The sequence below is a fragment of the Phyllopteryx taeniolatus genome, chromosome 10, assembly GCF_024500385.1.
Source record: "Phyllopteryx taeniolatus isolate TA_2022b chromosome 10, UOR_Ptae_1.2, whole genome shotgun sequence".
In the NCBI taxonomy this organism is placed as follows: Eukaryota; Metazoa; Chordata; class Actinopteri; order Syngnathiformes; family Syngnathidae; genus Phyllopteryx; species Phyllopteryx taeniolatus.
In genome coordinates, this window is record NC_084511.1 from 18,185,087 (window position 1) to 18,204,691 (window position 19,605).

Consider the following 19,605-nt stretch of genomic DNA (forward strand, 5'->3'; position numbering starts at 1 on the left):
CTAGCCTTAACTTAAACGACCTCTCTACTGCTGGGAACATTGGCAGTTATTCCATAGTTTTGGACCTAAAAACAATGTCTGCAGAAAAAAAGTGCCCCAAAATAGACTAAGTACTAATTTTAGGCTCATTTTATTGTGAAATACAGTATTTGATTTTGAGCCAGATTTTGGCCCACGGATATTTAGGTCAAAATCGTGCGAGTGAAAATAATGAGGTTAGATACATTTTAATAGGCTTGTTTTGTTAAAATCGATCGCTGTTATGCTTCGTTGCAGAAGGAAGGCAGACACATGGGGTGAGTCCATACACATTCATTTCCATGCAATACATGGGTTTTGCCAGCTCAATGTTTTATTGATTTCATCCCTCATGGTTTAGACCTTTGAAAATGAGTTTGGGTGGATAATGCAACACAAGCCTTTGCTTTAAAAGGCTTTATGTAAGGTGGTGGGGTCATGTGACACAGGCAGACTTTGATGGCCACAACTTGCTGGCCCCATGTTTGTACAAATTTTAATCAATGACATTGAAATACATTTGCATTTTTTAAAGCATATTACATTTGTGATTGAACATAATTTTGGGTTGCTGTTATGTTCATGTGAGAGTGCAACAGTATATGGCAGCAATATTAGGTATAACACAACTTGAATAAAAGCGGTGTTTGGAAATTCAAGCAAGGTGTTTATTATTTGTTTGTTTGTTTTTTTAATTTCCTGAAAATTGTCATTTTGGTTTTGGGGATTACGTCCGACAGCGACAATATATAAATCCATCAATTTTCCTTACCGCTTTATCCTCATTAGGGTCGCGGGCGTGCTGGAGCCTATCCCAGCTGACTCTCGGTGATAGGTGGGGTACACCCTGAACTGGTCGCCAGCAAATTGCAGGTCACAGATAGACAAACAACCATTCGCACTCACATTCACACCTACGGGCAATTTTGAGACTTCGATAAACCTAACACGTGTGTTTTGGGGATTTCGGAGGAAACTGGAGTACCCGGAGAAAACCCATATGCAGACATGAGGAGAACATGCACACTCCACACAGGCGAGGCTGGAATTGAACCCGGGTCCTCAGAACTCTGAGGCAGATGTGCTAACCAGTCTTCCACCGTGCCACCACGATCTACTGAATAAAATGTGACTAAATACTGTCACTTTATAGTATAGTACATTTGCACACAAGGGAGCCAGTGAATTTGGTCTCCTGCTCCATCACTGATGTCACACCAAGACATGGTGGCGTATCAATTTCGGTGATGAAAAAGGAGCATTCCCAGTGCAATTACTGATTTAATTATGATTGCCCTGAAACTGAATGATATTATTGGAAATGTTTCATTTTCCTGGGAAATAAATACATAAAAATAACTTGTTTGTGAAATCTGGATGCTATAGGTCCTTTAATATTTTGTTACGCGCCCTTTTGCGGCAATTAAACCATTTCTGCAACTGTATGTAATTGGCTGACTCCTCGTGAAGAAATTACTCCAGCTGTCTCAGGTTTGAAGTCTAACCTTTCCAGACTGCATGGTCCAACTACTTCCACAAATGTTCAATAGGATTTAAATAAGGGTTAGGACGACTGATTATCACATCTGGCTCACAGTACTTGGGTTCAAATCCGGCCTTGCTTGTGTGGAGTTTGCATGTTCTCCCCGTGCCTGCGTGGGTTTTCTCCGGGTACTCCGGTTTCCTCCCGCATCCCAAAAACATGCATGATAGGTTAATTGAAGACTCTAATTTGTACATAGGTGTGAATGTGAGTGTGACTGCTTGTTTGTATATATGTGCCCTGCGATTGGCTGGTGACCAGTTTAGGGTGTATCCCGCCTCTGTCCACTTATAGGCTCTAGCACGCCTGCGACCCTTGTGAGGATAAGCGCTGTGGAAAATGGATGGATGGATGGAAATAGGTGTATAATCTCTCTCTCTAGCTCTTTATATATATATATATATATAACATAACATGACAAATACAAAAATATTGTAATGTTGCCCATATTATCTTGTAATTCATGAAATTAAATAAGTCTGCAGTTTATATTTTCTCTCCCTTAGAAAGCAGACGTGGCTGTGGCTCCTTTGACCATCACACTCGTCCGAGAGGAGGTTATCGACTTCTCAAAGCCCTTCATGTCACTGGGTATCTCCATCATGATCAAGAAACCTACCAAATCCAAACCCGGAGTGTTCTCCTTCCTGGACCCCCTCGCTTACGAGATCTGGATGTGCATTGTGTTTGCTTACATTGGCGTCAGCGTCGTACTGTTCCTTGTGAGTCGCTTCAGCCCATACGAGTGGCATGCTGACGACTACGAGGAAGGAGGCGAGCCACAGAGCCCCACTCAGGCGTCGGCCTCCAATGGATTGCAGCAGGGCCAGACAACGAACCAGCAGAACACAAACCAGCAAAGTCTGGAGCAGACCAATGAGTTTGGTATCTTCAACTCCCTGTGGTTCTCACTGGGGGCATTCATGCAGCAAGGATGTGATATCTCACCACGGTAAGAGCATTCATTTAGATCAGTGTATGTGTTAGCTGGATCCAAATCTGTCTTTCACTTAAACAAATCAACCGCTCAATTGAGCTTTTGCTTTTCTGTAAATCTTTGAAAGGTGATCATGAAAGATCCCGATGGGAGTATTGAATGTTCTGTCTGCTCCCATTAGTGCTCTCATATGCAGCGCCAAGAAACCATTCTCAAAAGGTCACCAATTAAAAATCTCATTAAGTGTCTGAAATTAGAGACACTGAGGTCAACTTTCTGAGCTTTCCAGAGATACCCGAAGGAGAAAATGAAAGTATTGTTAATATTATCACTGTTTTTATGACTGACCTAGAAGGTCAAGGCCTTCGTGTCTCTTTAAACATTAACACACGTGCATTATTTATAAATGAAAAATTGGATATATGTACTTGTACGTATAATTTATCTGTAATGCAGCCCTGTTCTGAGCAAAAGGGCCACGCTGTTGCTTTGAGTGTTTCTAAGGTTTGCATGAAATACTGCTCTCCTAGACATTGTTCAATATAGCAATGTAGGGAAAGTATTAATTAAAGGTAGTTTTAAAAAAAACTTCCATGATCTGTTAACATATTCTATTTTTGTTTAAGAATTATGAATTTAACTTGTCAAACTATCCATATATTTGATCTGTGAGCTTAAGCTCATAACAAAACAAAAAAATCTAGTTCGTTAAATGACATCTCATTAAATTTCACACCATGCATCGTTTCAGCTGTAAATAGTGACAGTAGAAGCCAGTGGTTTTCATCTCAAACCGTCAAGCTATATATAGAATAATTTTGTGCAACATTTTCTGACTTTCATCTTGTGCTGGACTTAGCAAATAGTTTTGGGAGGGTGAGCCAGGGTATCTGTGTACCTGTACAATTGTCTGGAGACTTCTGTTCGTCATGCTTGATGTAGTTTATTGTCTGACTGTTGACAGTGAATGTGTCAGATTTCTCTGCCATGTGTTTTGCGAGGACAGTTTCACCATCCTCTCTCAGTCCCTTTCATTTCTGGTTACATGCACAAAAACATGCGTCTGTCTGTTTCTGACTGCACACTGGCTTGGTCCCCTTTTGCAAAGTGTTAGTGTGTCTTTGATTTTAACAAGAAGTATGAAATCCACTAAAACACACTGGGATCAAGCAGGTGCAATACAGTGGAGTCCAATATAAGAGGGTGGCCACTGCTATGTGTGCTCGAATAGCAGCACAGTGAATGTTTCACCCCATTCAGTATTGCCCTGAGAGAATCGCCCTCCCCTTAAACATTTGGGTGACCCAGTTACTGTAGTTAGCACGGCTCTTATTCACACAGAGGTGAGTGTAGTTGGAGCCCCTAAAGTGTTATGAGCTCTCCTACATGATTTCAAGTGTTTTTGTTTTGGTTTTGTCTGTAGTTATACAAACTTGCATATTCATTTCTCAAAGCTTTTCCTCAACAGGCCCACGAGTGTGTGAACTAATGGGGAAGTGCTATAGTTTATTTTCACAGCAATATTCTTTGTAAGATCTCGTAAGGTGCTGCATGTTTTTTTTTTATTAATTTATTTATTTAAGGACTACTTTTTGGAAGGTTGACAATGTCATGTTGGCTGTGGTAGGTTGGGTTAAAGGTTAGATAAAAATATTGTCACCTCTTTACTGGTAAGAGTTTTGAATCGTATGTTAATGATAGCAATAATTTTTTGGTTTAGCTAGGGTTAAAGGTTTGATTGACATTATTTTCTGTGAGCACTTATGACTTTCAACCAAAATGTAGTCACTTTTCCCGTTTTCTGTTATGTTACTTGAATATATATAATATCCTATGCAGTTTGTAATGTTCTAGTTTAATTAACAATAAATAATGTGGATCTATAAATACATCTAGTTTCATTTCTACAATGGTATATTGCTGGCATCGTTTCCAAATTTGATGAGTTTAGTATTTTTCAACAAATCGATACGATCGGTCGGTGCCCACGTGGGTATGTTATTTGACCGATATAAAGTGTTGAGAATGGCATGCTCTCTTTGATGATGCAATATCAACTGCTCAACAAACATACTGTTTTTTTTGGTTTTCTGAAACGTGATGGTTTTGGAGATGCAAGGTTTCCGCGTGATGCCAACGATATAACGTAAGTAGGCAAATGTGAAAAGCAGCACACGTCCCTGTTCCAGCTAATTTACTCATTGTTTACAGTAAGCTTGTTTAATTGATAATATATGCACTTCGAATTGAAATAATGTACAGAGCTTTCTATCAGAAGCCTGACTGCTATTTCGAACTGTTCATAATTCCTTCCACCCCAGTTCCAGTTCATTTGGTAAAAAGCAGTAGTGTGTTTTTTGTTTTTGTTTTTTTTTTTTGCGCCAAAACTAACTTTTGGAATTATGGCCAAGATCAACCTTGATAATATCGGACGAAAACACATTTTCCCACATGTATTTGGAAGATTTTGTTGGTGGAAAAAAAGTTGTGACATGATTTATCTCGTTCACATTTTTTTTATATAATCAAAATCAGAAATTTGAACAGGGGTTTTTCTGCTTTTTATAGCCTATTAATGGCACTAATATTTCCCTCATAAATATAATAAATGACAATTACAAAATCTTACATAATCACAATGTTTGAGTAAGTTCTTTCCACCACTAATTATGGCCATGTGATGTTACAGTACATCTTGCACAGCATAAAAAATTAACACATTTAATGTCAGAGGCAGTGTGCGTGTAGGTGCACGCGAAGCACTGTTCCTTTGGCTCTAATAGGCAATGACAGAATGTTCTGGAGGTGCACTGAGCTCAGAATAAGCCTTTCACTGTTCCATCTAATCAGAAACAAAAGGACAATAAACAGTATTGGGCATCTTCTCTGTTTTAGAGAGCGAGTGCTGTGTTTAATTCCCTTGACCGCTCACGTGTGGGTGCGTGCGTGCGGGTGCATGTGTGCATGTATGTATGTGTGTGTTTGCATGCATGCATACTTGTGTGCGTGTAGATGTGTGTGTGGGTGTGCGTGCGTGTGTGTGTGTGTGTATACTCATACTCTATGATGAGTGTGTTTACACATACTTGTAGCGGTGTTGCATAGTCATACACTAAGGTGATACAGGAATGTGTACAGTGTGTGTGCATGTGTTTTTATTAGACACTGCTCCTATTGCTATTTATTCTCAGTCAACTGTGCTCTTTCTAAATGTCAGCATTGTCAGTCAGGCCTCCCATAGGCCGCGGTCCACGCTGGTGGGTCCTCCTATTTATCTCTCCAGATGGCTGAATTCTCTCCACAAACACACACCGCCATCCATCCATCAATCTGTCTTTCAAAATCAGTCTGTACATCCCTTTTTCTGTCAGTCTATCCAACCATCAATTTCTCTGACTCACACCAGTTGTGATTGGTTTTTAATTGTTTAAGTAGGCTTTCCATCTGCCCCTCATGCCTGACTCACTTTCTTGTTGAACCTGTTCACCTCTGCGTGGCAAGAGAATTACTTTATTATTTTCATGCAGGATTATGCATTATGCATGATTTGTCAACAAAGTGAAGCTCAGCTGAGTCGAAAAACCAAACTGCACACAGACGATTACCCCATGTGCCCCTTTTGGCCTTTGTGTTTACAGGAACATGGCCATGTTAAAGACCTTCACAAAGAGATGTTGTAATATGCAGTACATGCTGCTTGTCATACATTCATGACAACTGTTCCCGCTTCCTTTTACCATATTCTCCCAGGAGGCAGTGAGATCCTATTATGCTTTCTCCTCGTACATTGTCTGTATTGCTCCACTTTTATGACTCGAGACTGAAATTAATGAGTTATGTCACTCACACTCCAGCCTGGTGGTAAAGGATTTATCAGATATAATATGGTAACCTGGGAGGATGGTGTATGTCAGAATCAGAATCAGAATCATCTTTATTTGCCAAGTATGTCCAAAACACACAAGGAATTTGTCTCCGGTAGTTGGAGCCGCTCTAGTACAACAGACAGTCAATTTACAGAACACTTTGGAGACATAAAGACATTGACAAAAAACAATTGTGCAAAAAGATGCAGAGTCCTCTAGCACTTAGAGCAGTTCGAATGACTAATATCGCAATAGTCCGGTGCAATGACCATTGTGCAAAGGGCGCTGAGACTTCAAGGAGTGTATGCGGTTTAAAGTGACGAGTAGTGCGATAATCTGGGACAATGGTTGTGCAAATGTTACGGATACTCCTCAATCAGTGTGCAAATGGAGCAGATGCTACTCTGGCATGAGTGGCCAGTATATGCAAATAGTGCAGCATGGCGAGACAACTACAGCGAGTGCACGAGTAATACATAATTGGCCCCACAGAAATGTAACAACGAACTCAAGTCAAAAAATTGCCAGCTTGTTGTAATGGAATTATAGGTTAGCTGTTTAAGAAGTTGATTGCAAGAGGGAAGAAGCTGTTGGAATGTCTACTAGTTCTAGTTTGCATTGATCGGTAGCGCCTACCTGAGGGAAGGAGCTGGAAGAGCTGGTGGCCGGGGTGGGGAGGGTCCGAGAGGATTTTGCACGCCCTTGTCTTAGTTCTGGCAGCGTGCAAGTCCTCAAGGGTGGGTAGGGGGGTACCGACAATCCTTTCAGCAGTTTTGATTGTCCGTTGCAGTCGGAGTTTGTCCTTTTTTGTAGCAGCACCAAACCAGAGTTGATGTTGGTCGCCCACTTCAGGTCCTGGGAGATTGTAATTCCCAGGAACTTGAAAGTCTCGACGGTTGACACAAGGCAGCTGGACAACGTGAGGGGCAGCTGTGGCAAAGGATGCCTCCTGAAGTCCACGATCATCTCTACAGTCTTGAGCGTGTTCAGCTCCAGGTTGTGTCGGCCGCACCACAGCTCCAGCCGCTCCGCTTCCTGTCGATATGCAGACTCGTCACCGTCCTTGATGAGGCCGATGACAGTGGTGTCATCTGCAAACTTCAGGAGTTTGACAGTCGGGTTCGCTGAGGTGCAGTCGTTCGTGTAGAGAGAGAAGAGCAGCGGCGAGAGGACACAACCTTGGGGCGCCCCAGTGCTGATGCTGCGTGTGGATGAGGTGGCCTCCCCCAGCCTGACCTGCTGTGTCCTGCCCATCAGAAAGCTGTAAATCCACTGGCAGATGGCAGGTGAGACCCTGATCTGGAGAAGCTTGGATGAAAGGAGTTCAGGGATGATGGTGTTGAACGCTGAGCTGAAGTCCACGAACAGGATCCTCGCGTAGGTCCCTGCACTGTCGAGGTGTTCTAGGATGAAGTGCAGTCCCATGTTGACTACATCATCCGCAGATCTGTTTGCTTAGAAGGCAAACTGCAGGGGGTCCAGCAGGGGACCTGTGACACTCTTGAGGTGGTCCAGCACGAGACGTTCAAAGGACTTCATGACCACAGATGTCAAAGCGACAGGCCTATAGTCATTCAGACCCGAGATTGCAGGTTTCTTGGGGACTGGAATCATGGTGGAGCGTTTGAAACAGGATGGAACTTCGCACATTTCCAGAGATCTGTTGAAGATCTGAGTGAAGACTGGAGCGAGCTGGTCCGCGCAGACTTTGAGGCAGGATGGGGACACGTGGTCCGGGCCTGCCGCTTTGTTAATCTTTTGTTGTTTGAAGATGCGTCTCACATCCTGTTCATGGATGGTTAACGCAGAGGTCAGAGGTGTGATTGTGGTCGCGGGTGCGGCCGGGTGGGTGTGTGGTGTGAAACTGTCCTTTTCAAATCTGCAGTAGAAGGTATTCAAGTCGTTGGCTAGTGTGCTATTGTTCTCAGCTTGGGGGGATCGTCGCTTGTAATTAGTCAGCGATTGGAATGCATGCCAGACTGATTTAGAGTCGTTTGCGCTAAACTTAGTATATGTGATATGTTAGTTAGTTTGATGTTTTCTCTTTGAACGTACCTACCAGAAGAAGGTAAAAAGAAAAAAAAACACTTACCACCCTCAGCTTCTACATTCATATTCTTGTGTTAAACTGTAACTTGAACCCAGCATGTCGAGCATATATATATATATATATATATATATATATATATATTTTTTTTTTTTTTTTTTTTTTTTTTTTAAATGAGCAGTACTTTTGCCTTCAAGGACGAGCTGAAATCAGCTCAGCTGAATTAATTTAAGTAGGTGGCTCCAGCCATAATCAAGTCCAAATGTTTGAATAATAATGTTCCACCACATACATACACCAACTACAACAGTAGGTACACTTGCATAATCTAGTTTGGATTTTTTTATTTTTTGTTTGTTTTTGTTTTTTTGTGGGGGGGGTTCCAACCACCTTGTAATATGTTGCAGTGCAATTACACATCACTGCGAACTACAACCATGATAATCAAAATATTGCTCTATCAATTCAACTATTACACGCCAGCATTATTTTATTTTTGAATTTATTTTTTTAAAGCCAGCATTATCATTGTTGTAAAGGATGTGTTCAGTGACTGCATCAAACTTATTTGTCATTCACATACTGCTGAAACATTCCAGTAATAAACAAAAACGTTTTGACCGATTAGTTCTCTATTTTAACAATGCTTTTTTTCATTTTTTGCTATAAACCCTGTAAAATTTGCCAAATCTTAACTAGTTAAGCCAAACATTTATTCTGATGTTGCTGTTGACTCCTGTTTATTGTTTTTTGGTGAACTTGTTGACTGAACTCATATAACAGTAACAAGGTAGAAACAAGACATATTGGCAAATTTGTAATTTATTCTTGTAACAAAAGATTAGCAGTCTCAGTAGTAGGCTATTTGGAAGAACCAGACAGAGCTGAAAAAGCCAGGCACCTCCGCCTCATACTGGTCACCAGCCTTATAACACTCAAACAGGAATTATTGTAAAGCCTGGTTCACACGTTATGATTTTTTTTTTAAACAGATCTTTTGAATGTGAAAGACCCCACACGTCACAAGGAAAAATCGAAGTGTGCTTACTGCTCTTATAGTGTGTGGTGTACTCGAGATGCCCAAACATAGCACACGTAAAAATACATCCACCAACAACTACGATTACCAAGACTGACCTCAGAGAGGCAGCACGGTGCCAAAGAGCATCCTTTTAAAAAAAAAATTATTCTTATTATCCAGACGAAAACAGTAGTAATAGAAGAAGAAATAGAAGAAGCTAGGTTAACTGTGAGCTTATCTAGTACCTACAGTACATTGCAGTTGCAAACTCCTCCTTCTAATTTTTTATATTGGTGAATTACTCTACGTGGGAGAGAAAGTTATATAAACACTTAACACAACCAGTTGCTTCTCTATTTGTGTCGACCTACAGTCCAAGCTTCAGGTCACTCTCTAAGTCTATGTTCATGATAAGTATCTACATTTATTTTTCATGTCAGTGTGAACAGTGGCAAAAACAAGATGCTTTAGAACTAATGAATATATTACATAATCCTTGAAATTGGCACAAATGCATCAGGACTGAAATTTACACGCGGGCCATATTTACTTCCTAAACACACTGCGCCTCATGTTTGTGCGCATAAGCAACATGATGTTGTGTGCGCATGCATGTTTCTTCACCAACTCATTCTGTTCACATTAGAAGTTGCGTTTGTTTTTGTAATTTGAACGACTATATAAAAAGATTGGATTTAACGGAAAATCTGAATTGGGTGTGATGCCCTGCAGTGTGAATGTAGCCAAACTGATTATCATTCGGTTTCCAGTCACAATCACAGAGACCGTGGCTCGGCCGAACTCAGAGTCAACCACACGCATGAGGATTTGCAATTAAAAATGTACTCATTAATTTATTCAAACCTTTATTTAAATCTCCAGTGATCATTGAGGCCAAGCCCACATTTTCAGTGAGGTTGAAACGACATAGGACAGAAGCAAAATAACAATAGATAATAATATTTTAATAATAAACATTATTAAAAATTGTTACGTTAAAAAGCCGAAACCTCCTGTGTCTAAATTAGGTTAATTTCATATTTCTTCACAAATCAATATATATTGGTCACTCCCCACGTAGGTACCGTAATTTCTCGTGTATAATCCACACCCATGTATAATACGCACCCGCAAAATTGACCTCAAAATTCTGGAAAACCCTTCTTCCCATGTGTTATGCATTTTTACAATGCATGATTTTGCTTCTATACATATGATCAAAACATGAAGTATTATCTGCATTTTGTTAGTTTTTCAAATAATTATTCTGAAGTTAACCAGTTTATTTGAACACATCCATCCATCCATTTTCTGAGCCGCTTCTCCTCACTCGGGTCGCGGGCGTGCTGGAGCCTATCCCAGCTGTCATCGGGCAGGAGGTGGGGTACACCCTGAACTGGTTGCCAGCCAATCACAGGGCACATAGAAACAAACAACCATTCGCACTCACAGTCATGCCTACTGGCAATTTAGAGTCTCCAATTCATGCATGTTTTTGGGATGTGGGAGGAAACCGGAGTGCCCGGAGAAAACCCACGCAGGCACGGGGAGAACATGCAAACTCCACACAGGCGGGGATGGGGATTGAACCCCGCACCTCAGAACTGTGAGGCTGACGCTCTAACCAGTCGGCCACCGTGCCGCCTTGTTTGAACACATAATACTTTATTTACTTGCTCTTATTTTGAAATTCACAGCCTTACTTTTATTTAGTAAATGAGAAAACACACAGTTGTGCTCATATGTTTGATTACCCAGGCAGAATTTGTAAGATGGGCACAATTCTTTAAAGAAAACACGAAGGGCCAGGCGAAACACATTTAATTTTATTGTAATGGGATTCAAATCAAACTGTCATCCATTTCAGAAAAGCATTATCATTAAACAAAACATGACAATAAAGAAATTAATAATGGTTGTTGTTCAGTCATCAGTCATATTTAAAAAAAACAATATTTCACAAATTCTGCCATGGTATGTAAACTCATGAGCACAACTGTACATATATGTAGTCATATGTAGGCTACACCTTTTTCATAATCTCTAGGTGGCGGTGGCATATTAGAATGAAAGTATACACCTTTCTCATAACCTCAAGGTGGTGGTGGCGTATTGCAATGAAAGTGTACAACTTACTGATAGCCTCTAGGTGGCGGTGCCATATTGGGATGAAAGTGTACAGCTTTTTCATAACCTGTAGATACATACATACATTTATAAAATCTACTTTTGACAATTTTTGGGGTGTAAAAATGCACATTATACACGGGAAATTACGGTATGTATACAAATCACTGACCAATGTAAGGTGTTGAAAATGGCTTTCTGTCTTACTGCCACAGGATAATCGATCAAGATGATTATTTAGAGACATCCAACTACCGGGCCTTTGGCTGACTTAATTCTAAAAAGAGGGCATCGGGCTCAAAATCATCCAGATTATAGGCATGTGTGTACCAGGCTTCACAAGGCCAACGCTTTAGTGTTGGTCCCCCGAGCACAAACAGCACACTCTAGCTGATCCCATAAGTGTGCAGTTGGCTTGAGGTAGTAGTAGTCTCTGATGATCTCCACTCTGTGGGGGCAAGGGCCGAGCGGCGTCATCTTGTAGGATTGAGTTCGGTCCCAGAGTCCCGAGATATGGGATGCCACATGTTGCAGAATCTCATTTCAATATCACCCTGCATTGAGATTGCCTTTAATGATGAGTTTGTTTTTTCCAGTGATGGAGACGCTTCGCCATACCATCATACTTCAATCAGGGATTCCAATTGTCAACAGGTGGGGGTACGGCAAGCTCAAAAGAAGAGTCAGTAATAACAGTAGAATAAATATGTGGTCTGGCCCATTTTACCTGGGTGCAATGTGTGCTCAGTTGTGCATTGTAACTGAGATTTTTTTTTTTCACAGAAAACATCATGACAACAAAGAAATTTCCCGAAAACACATTTCCAAACAATTTATTTTATGTTTTAAATGAATGCGGCGTTTAACACACTTTTATTCAGGTAAAGCACTACAGTACATGTTATTAATTTTTACTAGACTGCTTGATTATCAGGTTTTCTATTTAATGCATTATTTGTTAAAAGTTTAAAATGACATTAGGATGTGTTTAATTTACTGACTGTATAAAACGCTGCAATGGTTGACTGCACTCTAATACAATATATTGAACGAAAGGAGAACTGCACTTTTGCTTGATTGAACTGCATATACTAACGCATATTCTGAAGGCTAGGTTACAAACAATCCCTTTTCATCATGACCATCACTTTTATTTCTCTTTAAATATGAAGGAAACAATCACAGTGATGAAAAATGACAAACACACCACTAGTCACGCAAGGAATCTTTAACTCTCTTCATCTTGATCTTATTGGTAACCAGATTGATATGGTATCCAATTTGAAATAATGTTTATGCATATTTCATCTGTTGCCGATTTATTTCAAGGTACTAACCTACCAAACTTTTACAGTCATGTGAGAAAACAGTATGAGTTGTACATGCTCAACAACAAATACTTACTGCCTGTCAGTAAATTGAGAAGAGCAAATTGTATTTTCAATCAAGAGAATTGGTCAGTATGCACAAATGTTATTGTTTACAGTATCATTAAAATTAACAATATGTTAGACCGTGTTACATTTTACTGAGTTGCATAATTGTGGCATTTGCGAGCTGCTGTCACAGCGATTGGGGGAGGAATGATTTATTCATACAGAGAGTTCATTTTGGTTCACAGCATCGCTTGTGTTTTATTTATCTGAAAAAACTCATGCAGGCAACTTTTGATCATACATGCACGCACGCTCACAACCAGAAACCATTGCGGCACACAAACGAGATGCACAAACCCCAATGGTATCTCAATGGGGTTTTCATACTTTATACATAGACAAAGATGACGTCTCAGATGTACACAATTGTATGTCAAATTTGCATTTAAAACACAATTACACTCTTGTTTAAGGCAGCAGAGGGGTTTGCTGCAATCAACTTTGATGGCATGTGAATGACAAATCAGTCAATCCTGCATCAGCCATTGATTTAAGAGCAGACCTAATGTGGGTTTTCCCAGCGTAATGGCCATTCCGTCGCACATGGGGAATGGTTGCTCTCACAGAGAGCGAGGCAGAAAAATTAGATCACTGCAGACTCTCTCAGCTCAGCTGTACTGTTTGGAGTGCAGAGTGTGCTACCATAGCAACGGGAAAAAGATGTTCTTTGCAGAGCAGTGCAAGCTTTTCTCCAAATGTATGAAATTACAACTCTACTCCTACCGATCTATTTGTGTGATTATTTGATATAGTTGAGTGAACTACTTAATGGTATTGTTTTGTTTTTGTTTGTTCTGTAATGTTTTGCATATGAATGTTGGAACTCCATGTAGAGCTTCCATTATCAGAAAAGTTGAACATCTACAGCCCATCTCGGTTATAATTCTCAAACACAATTGAAAAAATAAGTCCAGTTACCATCTTTTGATGCCGCTGCAGCATGCTGGCAGCAACATTTTCATATTCTGTTTTCAATGCAGTAATATGCTAATATTGACCTTTAGATGGCAAGATGAGGGGATGTTTAAGAAATCATTATTTCTCTTACCAGCTCAAGTTTACAGATTAGTGTTGTCTTAAAGATAAAAGCTTTGCTGTAGTTGTGATACCATAGCAATCCCAAATACGTGAGTAGCCAAGCAAAATAATCTCTTACTATTGTCATTATGTAATTTTTATCCTTCTGTGTCTCCAATAATTTGTGTGGTTTGCCTCTACTGCAAGAGCTTGTTTTACGACCTTACATTCCTCAGAGGAAGAAAAAAAAAAAGATCGCTTCATTAATCACCAAAAGCATTGTGTTGCACAAACTAATATGCCGTGCCATTTCAGTCTGATGATTTTTTTTTTTTTTTAACCACAGCAGAGAAACAACATTTTTTTTTCTGAAAGTCACACGATGATTAGATTCTGTTTCATTCTCATTTAAAACTTTAATTCCTATATGTTTGGAATGTGTCTGATTTCGAAAAGTTATTAGTGACTGCTTATTACCATATCTTATGGAAGAAGCCGACTCTGGCAATTCTCGTTCTGGTAGTGTGAAATAATTCTCTTCTTTCTGCTTCTGAAGAGAAACGCTGAGCACACACATACCAAGTGTGCCAGAAATGTTGTAATGTCACAAAAGATGTATTTCAAATCCAAACTACAGTTTTTTTTCCCTACAAACACCTCTTCCCAGCCTTCTCTGCCACGCCTTTATCCACTCCTGGAAGGATTTTTTTCTGTAGCTCTGTCATCACAGCCATCTTGATATCATCCACTTCTTCAAAATGGGTCACTTTGATGACCTCCTTGAGCTTGGGAAAGAGGAAATATAATATATTTCGATTAAAATCACACAGAGCCAGCTCAGGTGAGTAGGTAGTTTGCTCCAGCACGGCGATGTTTTCCTCGGCCAGGAACTGTCGGATGCTCACGGCATTGTGAGCAGGCGCATTGTCATGGTGAAGAAGCTGCAAGTTGTCCTGCCACAACTCTTGCCTCTTCTCCTACACTAAATGAAGCAAACGCCACAGGATCTATGTGTGGACCTGTTGGTTGACCACCTGGCCCACACTGGTGGAGAAAACTCATAATTTGTAGTTTGGGTTTGAAATGAATCTTTTGTGACACCAGTCCTGGAACTTTTCTGAGGCACCTTGTACCTTCAGGATTATTGTTGCTGAAGAAAGTCTTGTGAGACCTTTTTAGCATGCTGTACATACATGTTAGACTGTAAAAGCCACACTGTCAGAAACAGGAGTACAGTTTCAGTCCATAGCTGTTCTGTTCCACAACGTACATGTGAAACAAACAGTATGTTCCCAAGCTTTTAAAAGTCAAGTGTCAAGAGTACAAAGGCAGTCAGGTTTTAGGGAAAATAATATGAATTTCAATTTGCAACTGAATAATTTCATAATTAAATGGAAGTGATGACTTTTGTATTGGTTTCCCTCCCCCCTCCCCCCCTTATCCACTCAGAGCAAAAAAGATCAAGCAACATATACTATATTAAAGTGATAATGCAATTATCCCTTGTGTTACAGTCACAGATCCTTTATAGTGACCAAACAGTGCCTCTTGAGAGTGACGGCGTTATTACCAAACAAGGCTTACTGGCAGTTGGAGGCCAGAATGCTCCCCTCATAAATTGCTTGCACAAAGAAGCACTTTTTTTTGTTTTTATTGCCCTCTTAACATTCCCAATTTACTATCCTTGAATATATGGAATGCCTTCTATGTGACTTAGCAATTAATCATTCCATCCTTTATCATCCACAACTGTGTTCACGTAAACAGTACACAGGCTGTTCTCCTATCACCATTTCTTTTCGCTATTCAATGAAATAGCAATAGAGGGAGGCTGAATGAATAATTGATTAATCATAGCCTTTACAAGGCTTAGAAATTACAGTCTACTTGGAGGTACTCTCTTACAGTAATGAGACAGTTTAGTTTTACCAGGGCCTTTAGGTAGGCCACTGCTGCACTAATGTTTGATGAGAGCAAAAGAGGCTCCATTGAATGGGGTTCGGGAAGAAACAAAAAGGAACAAACAGGTCTGGGTGTGCCAGGTGCTCTGCTCTTTGAGCATGGAGGACTGCTGTCACACACACACTCACACGTACACACACATTATATACAAACGATGGAAACGGTGACCTGGTTGTTCTCTCGCAGTGACAAAATTTACTTGCAAGCACACTCCAACTGGGAGAGAGTGTGTGCACACTTGAAGGCCTCAGTGTCTGTGCCAAGGTGTGGACCACAACAAAGCCCTGTCAGCCCCCCAGCACATGAGCAGACAGGGAGGGGCGGGCACAGTGGAAATTGTGGGTGGATGGAGGGAAGAGCATAAGAAAGAACAAGATAGAAAGAGGACAATTGAAGGAGAAGGATTAGACAGCTGTTTACTGGAGCCTAGCAGCAGCAGCAACAGTTTACTTTTAATCTCTGTCATTTCTCCCTCAGTCTGTCTGTCTCTCAAGCAAGCCACCCCCTCGTTTGGGCTTTCTTCTCCAACTTATTTTGTCACACTCTTCATCTGTTCACTTAACAGAAGTGTTAATCACTTTCTGTGCCTTAATCAAAAATAATTTAACAGTTCTTCAGACTCCCCCGACTCATAAGATCTACTCCTTGTTATTAATCAGGTAAGGTGGGTTTTTGGAATAAGAAAATCTAAAGCTGACTTTTTCATTACTGCTCTGAATAGTGCGAAGGGAAATTAAAAAATAACCTGGAATTATATTAAAAAACTATTGGGTGATACACAAAAAAAACAAAACAAAACTAATGCAAATTAAATTAAATGGAAACATCCTGACGGAACCTCAAGTGATGGCTGATGCTTTTAACAAATACTTCATTGAATCTGTGTCAGAAATCTCTTTTAAGTTTACAGTAAAACAAAGGAAGGAATACCCTGCATTGTCTGCAACGCAGTTCTTTACTATTACAAATATTACTGAGACCAAAGTTATCGATTTAATTCATTCACTCAAACCATCTAAGGCAAAGGATGTTTTTGGAATGAACACGAGCATGCTCAAAGATCTAGGTTCAACTCTTGCTACTCCTATTGCCTCAATCATTAATCTTTCAATTTCATCTGGTCACTTTCCAAAGGCCTGGAAATCTGCTATTGTTACCCCTGTCTTTAAATCCGGTGACTCAACTTCTCTGAATAACTACCGACCTATAAGCATTCTTCCGGCCATTTCCAAAGTTGCAGAAAAATGGGTGTCAGAGCAGATTGGCCATTATTTAATCAGCAGCTACCCCTCTCTCCATGCCATGCAGTTTGGTTTCAGATCCAAGCATTCCACTGAAATAGCTACATGCCTCTTCATTGAGAAAATAAAATCTTCTCTCGACAAGGGTGGAGTTGTAGGGGCGGTGTTCTTGGACCTCAGGAAAGCTTTCGATACAGTAAATCACTCTGTTCTTCTTACCAAGCTCTCAAAATTTAACTTCTCTCGCAAAGCTGTGAGCTGGATTGAATCATATCTGCATGACCGAACACAATCTGTATCAGTTAACAACTGCAGATCAGAGTCTCTTAGGCTAACCTCTGGAGTCCCTCAGGGATCAATATTAGGCCCCCTTTTATTTCGTCTTTATATCAACGATTCGCCCACTGTTTGCTCTGAAGCAGAGTGCGTAATGTATGCAGACGACACGGTTTTCTTTGTTCATGGTCGCTCCAAAGATACTGTTGCTGCTAAACTCACTAATACAATGTCCTGTGTCACAACTTGGTTGCAGGAGTGCTGTCTACAGCTAAACGTTTCTAAAACTGTAGGTATGTATTTCACTAAAACAAATAGAGTATCACCTGACCCCGACATACTTTATAATGGAGAAAAAATGCAAATTGTCAGCCAATAAAAATATCTTGGGTTATTAATAGATTCACAGCTTTCCTTTAAAGCCCATATTGACAAATTGTGTAAAAATATCAAATTAAACCTCGCAAATTTTCGTGCAATTCGAAATGAAATGTCAACTGAAGCCGCAAAAATTTACTTGCATTCAATGATTCTTAGTCACTTTAACTATTGCATAACCAGTTGGTCCCAGGCTGGTCAGAATGCAAAAAAAAACATTGGAAGTTTTGTACAAACAAGTAATTAAAGTGATGGATAAAAAACCAAGGCACTATCATCACTGTGCAATTTTAAAAAAATACAGTCTTTTAAACTGGGACAGTCTTCACATATTTGCAGATTTAAATTTGATTTATAAAGTACTGCATGATTTGGCCCCAGCTCCTCTGGCTGAGTTCATCTGCCAAAGAAACAGCTCTGAGCGTGTCACTCGAGGCTCTGTCAGAGGTGACTGTCTCATTCCTCTGAGCAGGAGCACTTTCAGTAAGTCAGCCTGGTCAGTGAGGAGCGCTGGTGAGTGGAACTCAGTACCTGAGGAGGTTAAACTGCTTACAACATACAAGGCCTTCACAAAAAAACTGAAAATGTGGCTAGTTAACACCTATAGCTGCCAACACTAAAAGACAAGTATGTTATGTTGTTTTTTTGCTATGATCAAAAAATGTGTGGTTTTATTCTCTCTTAATAGTATAATTTGATTATGTATCCTGTATTATATTGTCTTGTAGATGTATTTTACTGCTTTTTTACATCATGGCCAGGGGACTACAGATGAAAACTAGCCTTCTGGCTAATTATGGCTTTTTTAACCATGGGTACTTCATGTGTTTTATGAAATTGCATTGTCCCTTTTCAAAAATAAACTGATAAACTAAACTGGTGAGATTTTAGCTTCATCTAACATACATTCACTGCCCACAACATAGCACAATCTAATGAGATTATAGATCTACAATCATATAATTTTCCATGACTTTAAAAAGTAGAATATTGCCCAGTTTTGAATTTCATTGTAGGTTTTATTTTGCAATATGTTTATTTATTTTAATTGCCCTTGCACTGCTGCTATGCCTGTCTTATGATCATTAAAGCATCCCGGTGGTACATAAAATTTTAACAAACTAAATGTTCTAAACTAAACATGAAATGTATCACTCATTGCACGTATCCTTCACCTTCCCTTTGACGTAAACAATGTTTTATAACAGCTCAGTTGCAAGAGGTAGAGTTATTTTAACAATGTATTTCGAGATTATATTTTGTTTTACACTATGCAGTCACATTTATGAATCTTCAATTTAGTCATTGTCCAGGTAAAAACAAATAAAACATGTTATTTTCTAAGAACATTCAATTTTGATTGACACTGCCAGAGAGGTATTCATTCGTTAATGTGTTCATTATTGTAGCTGTAATGAATGTGTTTGTTATGCATATTATATAGTAATTAATGTATTATAATCAAAGCTGTCTCTGTTCATTTGTAGCCCTATATATAAGCTCACCAAATTATTTGAAACGTCTTTCAGTATTAGTGTGTAGTATTCAGTGTTTCCCAACCTTTATTGAGCCAAGGGACCTAATTTACATTAGAAAAATTTCATGGTACTCCACCAACCAAACAAATGTCACAAAATGTAGATATTCTGAAATAATGATAATCTCGCCTCAATTTACTTCCAAATTTACTTGCTCAGTGTGAAATATGGGCCTGTTTAATTGAACAAAAAGCTGCT

General features: G+C 39.8%; 1 protein-coding gene across 8 annotated transcripts in view; it reads left to right on the forward strand.

The window, feature by feature from the left end:
* gria1a (glutamate receptor, ionotropic, AMPA 1a) overlaps positions 1–19,605 on the forward strand; it is a 103,861-nt gene that overhangs the window by 66,680 nt on the left and 17,576 nt on the right. For all 8 annotated transcript variants that reach the window (XR_009790476.1, XR_009790477.1, XM_061787721.1 and 5 more), the window contains one exon: positions 2,068–2,513. Coding sequence is in view for 6 of the 8 variants with exons in the window: in XM_061787721.1 (XP_061643705.1) it covers positions 2,068–2,513 (446 nt within the window). In the remaining 2 variants the exon portion in view is untranslated. The remainder of the gene's footprint in view (positions 1–2,067; positions 2,514–19,605) is intronic.